General features: G+C 36.3%; 2 protein-coding genes and 1 long non-coding RNA gene across 6 annotated transcripts in view; 2 read left to right on the plus strand and 1 right to left on the minus strand.

The window, feature by feature from the left end:
* LOC123608390 overlaps window positions 1–5,012 on the plus strand; it is a 54,604-nt gene extending 49,592 nt beyond the window's left edge. Inside the window, exons 5-6 of the mRNA XM_045498256.1 lie at window positions 636–772; window positions 3,611–5,012. Of these exons, the coding sequence (XP_045354212.1) occupies window positions 636–772; window positions 3,611–3,981 (508 nt within the window). The 3' untranslated portion in view covers window positions 3,982–5,012. The remainder of the gene's footprint in view (window positions 1–635; window positions 773–3,610) is intronic.
* KIAA0825 (KIAA0825 ortholog) overlaps window positions 1–16,956 on the minus strand; it is a 396,110-nt gene that overhangs the window by 32,608 nt on the left and 346,546 nt on the right. The gene's annotated exons all lie outside the window — the stretch shown is intronic.
* Window positions 11,017–16,956, plus strand: part of LOC123608396 — a 48,159-nt gene continuing 42,219 nt past the window's right edge. Inside the window, exon 1 of the long non-coding RNA XR_006717218.1 lies at window positions 11,017–13,498. This is a non-coding gene — a long non-coding RNA (uncharacterized LOC123608396). The remainder of the gene's footprint in view (window positions 13,499–16,956) is intronic.

Raw genomic sequence — 16,956 nt, forward strand, 5'->3', positions numbered from 1 at the left:
CAATTTTCAAATTCATCTGAAGGCCATAATTTAAACCATAATATTGGCTTTACAAATGTAAACAGTGATTGAACCCCTTTCCTTCAGCTAATAGGAATGCCAATGAAATTAAAGTCAATTAAATAATTGCTTTATTAACCTAATGTATTACTTCTGTAAGACATGCTGTGGCATATCCAGCCAGGAGGAGAGCTAGAAGAGAACAAACCTACATCAACGTAAGGAGAATGGAAACCAGCATATTTTAAAAACTTGATGCAGTGGGAAGAGTTGCAATATTGAACTATCCATTTCTACGTTGTAGTGTAACACTGGCTAAAGATGGAAAAGTCCTAAGAGCGTTTAAAGGTTTTCATTTGATTTAGATTATATTTAGTAGGGGACAAATTATGTCTACAGGTTAGGTCTAACTCGACTTTTCTCATCTTTCTGCCTTCTGGACACCAGCTGCAGGGAACTGACTTCACCTCCTCAGACTAAAGCCTAGTTGCATCTCTTAGTGACTCACTACTGCTGACAGAATGATGTTTAAACTTTAAACTCCTTATCAGAACTTATAAATCCCTTGATGATTTGAATCCTACTCACAGATCCAGCCTCATTTACCACTATGCTCCTTCCATCCTACCCCTTAGGAGGACCTTCAGCTCTCACTGCAGACTCTGCTGGTTCACTGATCTTTCAGGATGTAAGTTGAAATATCCCCTCTTCAGCCAGACAAAACTTTTCTCTGTCCACCTCTGTTTCCAGCCTCTTCGTCTGCTTCCCCCAGGCAAGTTATCCCATTTTTTTTCTTTTATGATAATACAGAATTACGTGTTTATTTACTTCTAATATTACATACCTTGAGAGATTGGTTTTACTTATTTTGTAGATGTCTTTTTCTCCCACTGTGTTGTCCCCTTCCTTTACAAGGGCAGGACTAGATCAATTATTCCAACAATATCAGAACTTAGGGAAGTACCTGGTACCTATGAGTAAATAGGCAGGTATCTCTAGAAAGATACAGAACAAGTTCTTAGTAGTTACAGCCTTTCTTATAGCTTATGTCCCTCCTGCTCTGCCCCAAATTTTGTTAAGATCCTGAGCACAAAAAAAACAATTTTTTTTTCGTTTTGATTTTTCTTTTTTTTTTTTTTAATGTTTGTTTTTGAGCGAGAGAGAGAGAGAGAGAGACCACGCATGAGTGGGGAAGGGGCAAAGAGGGAGGGAGACACAGAAGCAGGCTGCAGGCTCTGAGCTGTCAGCAGAGACAGCTTGAACTCACCAACTGTGAGATCATGACCTGAGCCAAAGTCAGATGCTCAACTGACTGAGCCACCCAGGCACCCCTTGTTTTGTTTTTTCTGACACAGGTTCAGACTACACCAAAAGTACAGCCAGAGTTTGCTTCTTTGGAAAGCTTTTATAGATGTTAAGGATGGAAGAAGGAAGAAGGGAGGAAGCAGAGCAAAGGATTACCCTCCTTTGGTGCTGATATGCCTTCCATGTATATTATCTCATTAAATCCAAAAACAATTATTCAGAATAAATATTATCATTCCCATTTTTACAGTTAAGAAAACTGTGACTCTAGGGGTGCCTGGATGGCTCAGTTGGTTAAGCATCCAGCTTCAGCTCAGGTCATGATCTCGCGGTCTATGATTTCAAGCCCACGTCGGGCTCTGCCCTGACAGCTCAGAGCCTGGAGCCTGCTTTGGAGTCTGTGTCTCCCTCTCTGTGCCCCTTCTCCACTTGTGCTCTGTCTCTCTTGCTCTCAAAAATAAATAAAACATTAAAAAAATATTTTAAAAAGAAAATGTGATTCTTTATATAATTTGTATCAGGCCAGTCATCTGACCAGTTACCAAGCTGGAATTTAAATTTGACTTGACTCGGGGCGCCTGGGTGGCGCAGTCGGTTAAGCGTCCGACTTCAGCCAGGTCACGATCTCGCGGTCCGTGAGTTCGAGCCCCGCGTCGGGCTCTGGGCTGATGGCTCAGAGCCTGGAGCCTGTTTCCGATTCTGTGTCTCCCTCTCTCTCTGCCCCTCCCCCGTTCATGCTCTGTCTCTCTCTGTCCCAAAAATAAATAAACGTTAAAAAAAAAAAAAAAATTTAAATTTGACTTGACTCATTCAAAACTCAATTCTTTTCTTAAAATATGGGAACTAAAGAAATTTTAGTTCTACAAAACTGTAATGGCCCATTCTGTGAGTATTCTAAACTTGATGCAGTTTTGGTTTTCAACTTTAAACATGAGGATTCAGAAATGTTTGCCTCTCATTTCTATTATACTTAGCTTCATTTGGTAGTTATTCATCTATTGGGTATTTATTAGACATTTACAAAGGCCCAGCAATAAGCTGGACACTTGGAGAGTAAGCATGCCTGAGACACACACAATTTCTCTACTCAAGAAATTCCTTCACCATTTTCTTAGAGGCATTCTCCTTCTGGAAAGCCAACCTACTTGCTATCCCATTTATGGTTTCTCTATTTTTTTTTCTGCCTTTAAACAAATTAACCCTCATACAAACATACACCTCATAGTCTTTATATTAATATTTTTCCTGTTTTCTGTTCTTATTCCAAAAGAAATACATGCTTCATCTTCTTCACGGTCAACAAAATCTACTGTTTATATAAGTAAATATTTAAGAAGCTTATGTATAGATTTTATACTATTATCACATAAATTAGATTAAAAAGGAGTGACATTAATTTTATAAAATGCTTATATATGTGTATGTATACACACACACACATATATATACATACATATGTGTGTGTGTGTATATATATATATAATGTATACACACATATATACATATATATATATGTATACACACACACACACATATATATACATACATATGTGTATATAATGTATACACACATATATACATATATATATATGTATACACACACACACATATATATACATACATATGTGTGTGTGTATATATATATATAATGTATACACACATATATATATATGTGTGTATATATATATATATATAAGTACATATATATAGGTATATATCCACACATATATATATATATATATATACGTGTATATATGTGTGTGTATATATATATATATAATGTGTGTATATATATATATATATAAGTACATATATATAGGTATATATCCACACATATATATATATAAGTACATATATGCATTTGCATAATCTTTAGAAAGTATTAGACTTTATTTTTTTTATTTATTTTTTTTTTTTAATTTTTTTTTTTTTTTTTTTCAACGTTTATTTATTTTTGGGACAGAGAGAGACAGAGCATGAATGGGGGAGGGGCAGAGAGAGAGGGAGACACAGAATCGGAAACAGGCTCCAGGCTCTGAGCCATCAGCCCAGAGCCCGACGCGGGGCTCGAACTCACGGACCGCGAGATCGTGACCTGGCTGAAGTCGGACGCTTAACCGACTGCGCCGAAAGTATTAGACTTTAAATGCACAGGTCAGAGTAAATTTAGTCTTTGGAATCTATTTAAATCAGAATGAAGGGACTTCCCAAATGAAAAACTGGCAGCTAGATGTATCAGTTTTCTATGTAACAAACCACCCCAAATTTAGTGAATTAAAATAACACAATTTATTATTTCTCACAGCTCTGAAGAAAATTCTGTTTGTCCTGCCTAGACTCACTCATGTGGCCCTTGGCAGCTCAACTGGATGGGCTGGGTCTCTGTCTGGCCTGTCCTACCAGTCTTCTTCACAATATGGTGGTGTCAAGATTCCAAGACCATCCCCCAGTGTAGGTATTAAGAGTCTGCTCTTACCACATTTACTGATGTCCATTGACCAAAGCAAGTCATTTGGCCAAGCTCAGAGAAAGTGTAGGATGCTTGGAGTTGTGATTCATGGAGAGGCAATTATTCCAATAATCTACCACACTGAGTATCTTTATAGCATACTTAAAATTATATCACATATACTTCTAAGGCTGAGGATATGCTTAATTAGCTACACAGAGCCTTGAGGATTCTGACGACTTATTGATGGATATACAGCAAAAGAATATATAAAGTTTGGTTTAGAGATATATACATACATTTAAGTGCTTCTCTGAATTTATAAAGAAACTACATTTTAAATATTTCTCATCTATTGATTCTACATGCCTTTGGATGCCCACCACACGTTCACCTGTAGCTACTGAATCAGATGCTCAAGCCTTTCCTTTATTTCATTTTTCCTCAAATTCTAAGTGCCTAGAAGGACTGCTCATATATCCTGGTTTTTATTCAGCAATTAATATTCAACAACTCTCCATTCACCACTGTAAGCTGGCCAATTCATAGTACCTAGACTGCATGTTCTGGACAAGCACAGATCCGAATCCATATAAATTCCTAGGGCAGTTTATTATGATTCTTAAAAAGTAGAGATTCCAAAGCATCTTTTTAAGGTATTGGCATAGAAAAGGGTATAGGACTTAAAATTAGAAAACATGAGCTTCAGCTTTATCACTGACCATCAAGTCACTTAATCTCTCAGCAATTTAGTTTCCTAATCTAGAAAAAGAAAGCAATAATAATAGTAGGTACTTTATAACCTTATTTGGAAGATTAAATGATATGATTTAATGAAGGGCTGTGCAGAATTATACAAATGTATTACAGGCCTGCAGTGCCTTACCAGAAACCACTGAGGTCATTTTCAGAATTTAGACTTATTTAAATTTTAGACAGGTAATACAAAGTATATTTTGTTTATTAAATAACATTCCTACCATAGTGTAGGATAGTACCCTATACCAAACACATTAATATATCTGCAGCAAAACATTTAAGTGGAGTGAATTAAGACTATAAGTTTACAAAGGCTTTTAGTTTAAGAGCTTTTGTATCTCAGAACTGCAGATAAGGGATTGTGGGTTTCTATTTTATGTTTTTAATAAGTTTAGGCCATTTTTAAGTTTTAAAAAATGGTACAAAACCTTTAATAGTTAAGATTGGCTTTATATAGTTATAGATGACTCATACCTTTGTTTTTATAATTTTCTTTCCTTATCGATATAGGATCTTCATAAAGTAATGAATAATATTTACATTTGGAAGAAAAGAAGAGGGAAGAAGATTAAAAAAAAAAATAAAGAAGAGGTAAGAAGAGATTTTAAGGGCAATGAATGGCAGTGATAGTGAATGCATGATAAATAAGCCAGTCGGTAGGTGTTGAATTAGTACCTATTGAATATATAATCAGTGGGAAAATATACATGAAAAGTACACTGTAAAGTTAGGAAAGCTATGTACTGTGTGCCCTGCATTTTACTTAATATTTGTAGGGAAACATTCAATATAAAATCTCTCTGCCCTCCAGCACAGAGATAGAACTAACATGTAAAAATGAAGAAGTCATTGAGCACAAAGCGTTCTCCATTGTTTAGAAATTTTAAAAGGTATGGATATGAAAAAAAGGTCAGTATGGATAGGAGCTGCCAAAGAAGGTTTTACAAAATAAGTGGTACTTGAAGGATACCTTCAGTTTGGATAGAGAAAAGATAACTGAGCAACAATGTCATGTTAAGCAAAGATAGGAGAGTAGTAACGTGTTCCAGAGGCAGAGAAGGACCAGTGTATATAGAACAACAAAAAATGAATCTGAAATCATGCAGTAGAGCCATTTGTGGAGGGATATAAAAGCCTAGAGGGAATAGTTGGACTTGATGGATCATGTAATAGGAAATCACTGCAAGTTCTTGAGCTGAGGAATGAAATCCTGAATTAATACAAGCTTAGCCTGACAGTGAAATACAAAGGTGAATCATAATTGGGAGAGACTGGAAACAAGGAGGCTGTTGAAATAATCCATGCAGGCATATAGTAAGTATTCAGCGAGGAGGGTAAGGAATTGTTGAATAGGAAGAAGAAAAGGTAAATTTAAAAATCTGGTTAGAAGGCATGAAAACAAGCAGAAAAGAACACGGCATTTTTAACCAGTACAGCTTCAGATTGGCAAACCAGTTGATGGGATTGGGCACAGATGGGAAAGAAAGAGGAGTCCACAGAGTAAAGGGGGTCAGGTGGGAGGTGGGGGAGAGAAATGAAAACAAAAGAAAGCTGAGAGCAGGAAGTTATTTTTTAAAAAGCAAATTACAGGACCTAAACTCCCTTATATCTACACTGATAACTTTATTAGTGATGATTAATGTTCAGAAATGATGGTGACTCCCAAGTCATCACAACATTCTCAATCATCAAAATCATCAAAGAAAACCAATCTAACACAATGTACACCAGGAAAATACAATAGAACACCGTGGTAACACATTTTATAAAGACTTTTCACCAAGTGTTTGAAACAAAAAACTGAAGAGTTACCTTAGAGTTACTCAGAAAATGCAACTAACCAGAACATGCCCTTCCAAAGCATACAGGAGAGTCAGAGAACACTCAAATGGGAAGAGACTGTGAGGCGTTGATTTAAATTTGCAAGTATTCAGACCTTCCTAATTCATGAATAGTTAACATCTAATTGTCAGAAAGTTCTTCCTTAAGCCATACTGATGTCTCTTTTAACTCCTATCCATTAGTAAAAATTATCCTCTAAAACAGCTCAAAAGAAGATCATCTTCCATGATAGGTGAATTATTACTTAGAGCCAGAAGTGGAAATTGTTACCCAGGAGACAGGCAGGAGAAAAACTCTTTAGGATGAGGGAAGTCTGCTGTGTCTTGATTGTGGAGATACAATCATACAACCAATTTAATCTAGTTTATTTGTATGAAATTACCAAAGTTCAGTTAAACTGTCCAGTTAAAATTTCAAAACCAAGACCATCTCAGATGGTAGGTAAGAGCCCTTCAAATATTTGAAAATAAATATCTTTCTTAATTAATCCTACTTATATATTTGGAGATTTAAGGTGGAAATACCTGATCCAGAATGGGGTAGTAAATTCACTCAGCATAGACTAGCTAGGAGGATTTTGTTTTCTCTTTAAAGAAAATAATTACTCAAAAACTTAAATATAATAAATAGGAAACAAAATAGAAAATAAGTAGTTGATTTAATACTTAGATAACATCTCTTAGGTTACAATCATTCATTTAAGAAGATTATCTTCAATAGATTGACTCTGATTAGTTCCAAAGGTCTGGAAATTTTCTAACTTAATATTAACTTAATATTAGCTCAGACAATACAATGGTAAAGTTAAGTCAAAATGTTGAAGAGAAACTCTTTAAGAAAGTAAGTGGAAGCCAAAAGAAGAAATAGATTGGGCATGTTCATAGCCATATTGAGAAGGTGCCCCTTTGGTTAATACATTGACTTGTATTCAGTAGATGTTTCTGTCTTTTACATTTGACTTTCTATTAGTAATATTAGTAGTTTTGTATAAAGTTGATTAAATGGACCACTAAGGTGGATAAGGTTGGGAAAAAGGCATTTCAACAGGTACACAGAAAAGCAATTAAGAACATACTTCTTAGTTGCTCTGATAATTACAACAGCAAAATCATGTTGTCCTTTTCAATGAAGCGTAATTTGTAAGCTTACTTAACTGCATGTTTCCCACCAGTCACTATCATATACATTATCAGGTGGGATTATTACAGTCTAAAAAATAAAGAAGAAAACAAAAATCACAGAAGTATTTCTATATGATTATATCCTTCAGTTACAAAAGCCAGCATCCTCTGACTACATTCTTAAGACAACAGTGTTTTCATTATAAAGGAGGCTGACTCACTTCTAAAACTTTTATATAGTTTTGGGCCTCCTGTGGCGTATTCCATAAAAAGAAAATATCTAAGTAGTTAAATGACTAATAGGTTTATATTTGTAGGCCTTTTAACTAAGCATGATTATTAATCCTGTAGTTGAGGAAAAAATTTGAGTACAAATCTTTAAAAGTGAAAGGATATAGTCCAGGTAAGAGACCTCATGTAAATTATACCATGGCATTCTTGGGAAACCCCATATGTAAAATATATTCATATATATATATATATATATATATATATATATATATATATATATGTGTGTGTGTGTGTTATTTATATGCAGTGAAATTCATTAATTTGAAATGAATTTTAGTAATCTCATACAATTAAATTGAACCTCCACAATTGAGATACAGAAGAATTTCCTCATCCTAAAAAGTTTTCTCATGGCCTCTTTTTACTATCATTTCCCAATTCTGGCTGTAGGCAGTACTTGAACTACTTTCTGTCATCATACTTTTGCTTTCTCTAAAATTCATATTATTGGAATCATATAGTACCTACTCTTTTGTTTTTAAAATCTTTCACTTAGCACATTTTTTTTTGCTTTTTATTGTAACATTCTTTATTTTTAATATGAAGTTTATTGTCAAGTTGCTTTCCATACAACACCCAGTACTCATCCCAACAGGTGCCCTCCTCAATGCCCATCACCCACTTTCCTCCCTCCCACCCCCCATCAACCCTCAGTTTATTCTCAGTTTTTAAGAGTCTTTTATGGTTTGCCTCCTTCCCTCTCTGTAACTTTTTTTTCCCCCTTCCCTTCCCCCATGGTCTTCTGTTAAGTTTCTCAGGATCCACATAAGAGTGAAAACATATGGTATCTGTCTTTCTCTGTATGACTTATTTCACTTAGCATCACACTCTCCAGTTCCATCCACATTGCTGCAAAAGGCCAGATTTCATTCTTTCTCATTACCACGTAGTATTCCATTGTATATATAAACCACAACTTCTTTATCCATTCATCAGTTGATGGACATTTAGGCTCTTTCCGTAATTTAGCTATTGTTGAGAGTGCTGCTATAAACATTGGGGTACAAGTGCCCCTATGCATCAGCACTCCTGTATCCCTTGGATATATTCCTAGCAGTGCTATTGGTGGATCATAGGATAGATCTATTTTTAATTTTTTGAGGAACCTCCACACTGTTTTCCAGAGTGGCTGCACCAGTTTGTATTTCCACCAACAAGCACATTTTTGAGATCTGTTCATGTTTGAGTTATTATTTTTTTTTTCCTTTTTATTGCTGAGTAGTATTTTCATCATAGGGGATATACCACACTTTGATTATCCATCCAACAGTTGATAGATTCTAGGGTTAGGGCTGCTTCTCTTTTGGCTGTTACGAATAATGTGGCTATGAACATTTGCAGTGACATCTTTTTTGGACATTTGTTTTTACATCGCTGGACTAAAATACCAAGAAGTAGAATAGCTGAGTTCTACAATAAATATATATGTTTAACTTTATGAAGTACTTTCAGACTGTTTTCCAAAATGGCGATATCGTTTTTCATTCATACCAGCAATGTATGGAAGTTCCACTTATCTCCATCATCATCAACACCTACTATTGTCAGTCCTTTTAATTCTAGTCATTCTAGTAAGTATGTATTAGTATCTCATTGTGGTTATAATTTACACTTCCCTGACAACTAGTGATACTGAATACTTTTACCACTGTTTATTGGCCATTTGTCTATCATCTTTTGTGATGTGTCTGTTTAAATCTTTCCCCCATTCTAAAAATGTAGTTGTTGTTTTTTTTTCTTATTGAGTTGTAAGAATTCCTTATATATTCCAGATTCTAGATTTTTGCCAGAAGTGTTCTGTGAAAATTTCCTTCCAGCCTTGATGTGTTTTTTTTTTCTTAACTATGTCTTTTGAAGGACATAGTTTTTAATCTTGATGAGATTTTAATCGGAAGTTTTTAATCTTGATGAGAATCCATTTTATTTCTTCTTTTATTGTTTGTACTTCTTATATGTTATTTAAGAAAGTTTGCCTAAGCTAGTGTAGCAAAGATTTTCTCTCTTTTTTTTTTTGTCTTCAGAGGTTTAATAGTTTAGGTTCTCGTATTTAAGCCTAAGATTCACTTTGAGTTAATCATTATGAAAGGTAAGCATCAGGCTAATATTTCTCCGCATACAGATATCCAGTTGAAAGGATTATTTTGTCTCCATTGAATTACCTTGCTACTTTTCTCAAAATGAATTGATCATGTAAGTATAGATTAATTTCTGGACTCTGTTATCCATTTCCATATATGCCTATATTATTCATATGCCAGTTTTACATAGTCTTGATCTGTAGCTTTATACTAAGTATTCAAATCAGGTGACAACATTCCTTCAACTTTTCAACTTTGTCTTCCTTTTTCACTTTTTTTTAAAAAAAACTCTTTTTTGGGGGTGGGGAGGGCTCCTGGGTGACTCAGTCGGTTGGGTATCCGACTTCGGCTCAGGTCATGATCTCCTGATCTTTGAGTTCAAGCCCTGTGTCGGGCTCTGTGCTAACAGCTCGGGGGAGCCTGGAGCCTGCTTCGGATTGTGTGTCTCCCCCACTCTCTGCCCCTCCCCTGCTCATGCTCTGTCTCTCTCTCTCAAAAATAAACATTAAAAATTTAAAAAATAATAAATAAAAATTCATTTTTTTAAAGTTTATTTATTTATTTTGAGAGAGACAGAGACATTACAAGCAGGGGAGGTACAGAGAGAAAGGGAGGGAGAATCCCAAGCAGGCCCCCTACCTTCAGAACGGAGCCCACCAATGAAGCTCAAATCCATCACCTGTGAGATCATGACCTGAGCCAAAACCAAGAGTCAGCCACTTAACCGACTGAGCCATGCAGGCACAGGTACCTTTTAAGGTAAATTTTAAATCATGTCAGTTTCTTCAAAGAATGTTGTTTGGATTTTGATTGGGGTTGCATAGAATTTGGATACCAGAGTATATAGAGAATTAGCGAATTTAATGTTTAGGTCTTGAACATCTTTTAAAAAAAAATTATTCCTGAGTATTTTTATGCTATTTTAAGTGGAGATTTAAAATTTTTTTTTCATGGTTGGGGCACCTAGGTGGTTCAGTTGGTTGAGGGTCCGACTTGATTTTGGCTCAGGTCATGACCCAAAGGTCATGGGATCACGCTCCATGCTGAGCTTGGAGCCTGCTTAAGGTTCTCTTTTTCTCTCTGTCTGCCCCTCTCCCCTGTTAATGCTCACTCTCTCTAAAAAATAAAAAATAAATAAAATCTAAAAATTTTCACGGTCAATTGTTTGTTACTAATATATAGAAATACTGGTTTTTATCTTGACCTTGTATCCTGCAATCTTCCTAAACTTATTTGTTAAATTTAATAGCTATTTTGTAAATTCCTTAAAGTTTTATACCTATACCATCGTGTCATCTGCAAATAAGGATAGCTTTATTTCTCCCTTTCCTATTTGCATGCCGTTTATTTCCTTTGTCTAATTGCACTGGATAGGACCTTCAGTAAACATTAACTAAAAGACATCCTTGCCTTGTTCTTGACCTTAAGTATTATGTTAGCTGTAGGTTTTTCATAGGGGCCCTTAAGTTGAATAACTTTGCTTTTATTACAAGTTTCTGAGAGTTTTTATCATGAAATGATTTCATCCAAGGTTTTTTTACATCTGTTGCAATGACTCCATGGTTTTTCTCCTCTACTCTTATGATATTGTGAACTGCACTGATTGATTTTCAAGCACATGTAAGTAATTTCCCCTGAGCTGGAAAGTGAAGGATAGAACGTAAGGACATAACACAATAATTACATTAATAATGGAAAATGCAAACATGTGTCCTAATATTACTTATTTAATACACTTTTTTTTTTTTTAAATCATCACAAAAAGATCAAATGCTACCTATCTGGCTTAGTATCAGTTGGGACAGGACCTACTCAAAGAGGAGAAAGTAATGTTTTCCTTGTCTAATTTAAATTTTTGCAGGCTTATTGAAAGTACTCATTTCCATTTGTTCTGACAGTACATTAAATAGTTGACAACTCAATACGGCATGTCATTTTGTTTTTATTTCAAGTCATTTGCCTAAAATTACTTTTTTTCTTTTTTTAATTTAGAAACAGAGCTTGTCTTCAGGTAACTTGTTTGTACCTGATTATGTAGGAAAACTGAATGCCCAGCTAAAAGTTTTACTAGTGGTTCGGTCTTCTTTATAATAAAAACAAAAATATTTCTGTGATTAAATTTAACTAGTATTGGGCTACCGCCTGATGCTTTTGATTCTATAAAGTTTAATTTCATTCTAGGGAGAAAACATTTCGGTGATTAGGGGCAGGACTAAGCACCCATCCCCACAAAAAACTGCACATAAAATGAAACAATTCATCATGCAAAAAAATAGCCTCCAAAATATACAGTTTCCTGAAAGGTAAATTATAAAAGTATGCATTTACCCAATCATTTTAAATACCATAATTATACAAGCTGCTCATCAAAAGACTTTTAAGACTCATTAAAATCATAAAACAATTCTAATTAAATCCATATTTAAGTTCGTATAACCTACATGGTACTTTAAATCAAACAAGAAAAGTTATATAAAAGATCCAATTAATTGTAAGTTTTTGTAAGAATTAAAGCCTAATTACTCTATGATTAAGTTTCTCCAAAATGTGATCATCAATGGCTCTATTCAGAAGAATTAGCCTTCTGTACCCCAGATGCCAGCCAATGCTGCAGCCCATCTTTGACACCAGCAAACTTACTCGTCTGAAATCAGCACGACTGGGGAAACTTTACCTCCACCCCCAAGGGGGATCCAAGTGGCAAGACCAAACAGAGCCACATATTTTATACAGATAAATGTCTCCCTATCTGCAGAGGTCCTTATCTGATTAAATGGATTTGTATTCATTAGCAAATTAAAAAAAAAAAAATCCATCCTCAGAGCAAGTTTTGGAAACAATGGTCATTTCAGAGATTCCCAAGTTGGTGGTTAAAGATGCATGAGAAAACAGTAAGATTTGCAGCTTAAGGAGAAAGAGAACTAGGCCTTTAAAGGGGACAGCACTAAAACATTTCCTTCTAACCATGCAACTCTTCTTTCTTACTTAGCTACTTGAAATGTTTTTCATTTTTATTAGCCCAACTTCCCACGGGAAAGAAAATAAAAAAGCTCTGTGACATCGCCGCCTCTTGTGTGTTCTCTGAAACTAATTAACCCTATGAAGTTATTAGGGCAGCATCATTTTTTTCTATGACATCACACAAGGTGAAGGTCACTTCTATAATATTCCTGCCTTCATTCATGTGGTGCTTACCCCACAAAATATAATTTATTGTAATTTCCCCAGTGCCCTCATAGCCAAGTGATTAGTTATTATGGTACATAAAAAGTTCAGACGTACAACATATGACTTATAGCCTCTATTTCTGATAATCTAATTTTCTTTTATGGTAAAAAGAAATTTACTATTTATGTTTTATAGATTGTTATTTTGAGAAAACGACTATTTAAAGTTATCTTCATATGGACACTTGCTGATTGCACAGCATCTGCAAGCTGAAACATCCAAATGGTTGAGATATAAAGGCAGTTCTTTATCCAGTTGACAAGAACTTTTTCTGAACTACCCTTGTCTGTGCAAGTGGCAGAATGGTTAAATTAGGCTGGAGCTACCTTCCATCTACTCCCCAGACATCAGAGCAAGAAATGGTGGTTCTAGGCAGATACAGCTGAGTTCAGGTTCCTTCTGCAGCGAGATTTCCTTCCTGTCAGGTACACTGTCCCTGACCTGAAAAACCCCTGCCTCTGCCATAAAAACATTTCCAGACTTTATAGATGTGGAATTGGTTTTCCTGCATGTTTCTGCTTTTAGAGAAGGGATCTTTTAGAGCCATGACCCTTAAATTCCTGTAACAAAGTCCCTTTCTCCTTCTCTGCTTATGACTATGTTGTCTTCATTTTAATCGTGCTTACACTTTATTAAATGAATGCCAACTGCAGGTGGTTATATTAAAAATGTTTTCTATTCTAAGAGCACCCCATCCTAGTTGATTTGAAAGATTCTTCTGAAGGGTAAGGTCAGCACACAGTCATTACAAAGAGGAAATCTGAACAGGCTTAGGTTGGTGAAAGAATAGGTGGTCGATTTATCCTGCTCCTGGTAAAGAGATAAAGACATGAAAGAAGCTGCATCTACCAGAGTAGACTGTCAAGACCCAAAGGAAGCCTGTCTGCCTATATCGGGTGTGAAAGGGGACCGTACTCATGATGCCTACTGGTCAGAATGCTGCATTGGTAAGCCACAGAGCTAATAGTAATCGCTCTTAACTCTTCAGTACTTACTAAGCACTTTATATATATTGACTCATTCAGTCCTCACCATGATGAAGTAGTTAATATTATATTCACATTTTATAACTAAAGAAACTGAGGCCCTGAAAGGTTAAGTAATTTGTCCACACTTACATACTTGTAAATAACAGAGCAGGAATATGAACCCAATCAGTCTGGCTTTAGTATTTATGCTTTTAAACATGCATACTGCTCTTTCAATTCTTTCTATTCTGTATTTATTTAATTGAATAGCAAATACTTAATTGCACTTTAAGTATGTCAGGTATCCATCTAAGAATTTTATAGACATTAAATCTACTTAGTTCTCACAACCCTATGAAATATGTACTATGGGGGCGCCTGGGTGGCGCAGTCGGTTAAGCGTCCGACTTCAGCCAGGTCACGATCTCGCGGTCCATGAGTTCGAGCCCCACGTCAGGCTCTGGGCTGATGGCTCAGAGCCTGGAGCCTGTTTCCGATTCTGTGTCTCCCTCTCTCTCTGCCCCTCCCCCGTTCATGCTCTGTCTCTCTCTGTCCCAAAAATAAATAAACGTTGAAAAAAAAAAATTTTTTTAAATAAAAAAAAAAAAAAAAGAAATATGTACTATGTATTATTCCTGTTTTTCAGAGTAGAAAACTAAGGCACAGAGAGATTGATTAATTTGCAAAGGTTATGAAACTACTAAATGGGAGAGGCTGGGTTTGAACCAAGACGGTCTAGTTCTGTTTATTTTCTTCTGTTGTTTCCTAGTACTTTGTAAAGTCTTTTCTTAAAGATTTAGCCTGTCCCAGTTCTTCTAAGGGTGAATAAAATTAGTTGTTCTGGACAAAACACAAAAAGAGGTGTTATGTGAGTCTAGGCATCAGGATGTGGAGGCAGGAGATGAGGAGCCGAAAGAAAATCATCTGTACAGGTGAGCCCAAGGAAAAGGCAGAACCAACAGAAGCAGAACAGATGGTCAGCGTTCTTCCTCAAACAATGGTTCTCCTTCCAGGGCTCACTTTGGGTATACTGGTTTCATTCTTCTTCTTCTTCTTTTTTTTTTTTTTTTGTAAGTTTACTTATTTTTGAGAGAGAGAAAGACTATGTGTGCACATGCTTGCAGGTTAGGAAGCGGCAGAGAGAGGCGGGGCACAGAGGGTCCAAAGCAGACTCCACACTGACAGCAGAAACCCAGATGCGGGGCTCGAACTCAAACCATGAGATCATTACCTGAGCTGAAGTCAGATTCTTAACCAACTGAACCATCCAGATGCCTCCGGTTTCATTCTTCTAAGGGAGGAGCAGCTACTCATAGACCACCTCCTTTCTTTGCCCTCCTCAGGCTTCTGGCTACCCCCTCTTGCTTAAAGGCCATTCTTTCATTGGCCTCCACACCACTATCCTAGCTTTTCTCCTAATATTCTGACCACCCCTGTTGTGGATTGATTTTTGATTGGGCTTCTTCTGCTTTCTACTCTGTAACTAGATAGTATCCTCCACACACTCAGTGTTTGGTCTGTGCTCTCTCCTCTCTCACTGACAGCTCACTGGAATTAACTATCACTGTGAGCCTGATGACCTCCAAATCTTTCAAAACGCCTTTTCAAACGCCCTTTCAAAACGCCAACCCCCCCATCTCTAGCTATGCAAGGCGTATTCTCACTCAGACATCTTGTTACCTCAAGTCTTGGAAATCCAAAATGAAGCCAATTGTCTGTCTCCAAACATCTCCCCTGCCATCTGCTCCTGTCACTGTCAGGCCACAGGAGTGGAACTGATTGGCCTCACCTCCTAACTTGCTGTTACTCATTCATGCCTCTGTTTCTGCTCAGGTTCTTTCCTCTAGCAAGGTTCCATCTTCTTACTCCCTGCTATAGACTGCATGTTTGTCTTCTCCCAGAATTCATACATTGAAACCTCATCCCTGATGTGATGGTATTTGGAGGTGGGACCTTTGGGAGGTGAACAGGTCATAAAGATGGAGCCCTCATGAATGGGATTAGTGCCCTTATAAAAGAGGCCCCAGAGAACTCCCTTGTCCTTTCCACTATGTAAGGACACAGTAAGAAGACAGCTGTCTGTGAACCAGAAAGTGGGTTCTCAGCAGACACCAAATTGCAGATGCCATGATCTTATACTTCTCAGCCCTAAAAACATTGAGAAATCAATGTTTGTTGTTTATTAGCCACCCAGTTTTTGGTATTTGGTTATACCACCCCCAAACAGACTAAGACACTCTTTTAATCCTCTCCATATTTATAGACGCTTGTTAACTTTCTACAAAATCTTTTCTGATTACTTCAGCTTTCAGTGACTCTAAACTCCTTCACATTTAATGTCCGTATTGCAAAATGCAACATCTAATTAATTCTGTCTTGCATTTTTTTCCATGTATCCATCTGGGTCCTAAACTAATCTTAGCTGAGCATATATACTATACATCAGGACTGTGGTACTCTCTGCATTAAAAGAATTATTCAGCACCATCAAGTGGGATTTATTCTTGGGCTGCAGGTGTGTGGTTCAGTATCCACAAATCAATCGACATGATTCACCACATTAATAAAAGGATAAGAACCATATGATCTTGTAGCAAAAAAAAAAAAAAAAAAATTCTAGCATTTGACAAAATACAGCATCCATTCTTGATAAAACCCTCTGTAAAATAGGAATAGAGGGAACATACCTCAACCTCATAAAAGCCATATACGAAAACCCCATGGCTAATATCATCCTCAATGGAGAAAAACTGAGAGTTTTTCCTCTCTGGGCAGGAACAAGACAAGGATGTCCACTCTCACCATTACTATTTAACATAGTACTGGAAATCCTAGCTTCAGAAATCAGACAACAAAAGGCAATAAAAGGCATCCAAATTGTCAAGAAAAAAGTAAAACTTTCACTATTTGCAGAT

Source organism: Leopardus geoffroyi, chromosome A1 (genome assembly GCF_018350155.1).
Source record: "Leopardus geoffroyi isolate Oge1 chromosome A1, O.geoffroyi_Oge1_pat1.0, whole genome shotgun sequence".
NCBI classification, from domain to species: domain Eukaryota; kingdom Metazoa; phylum Chordata; class Mammalia; order Carnivora; family Felidae; genus Leopardus; species Leopardus geoffroyi.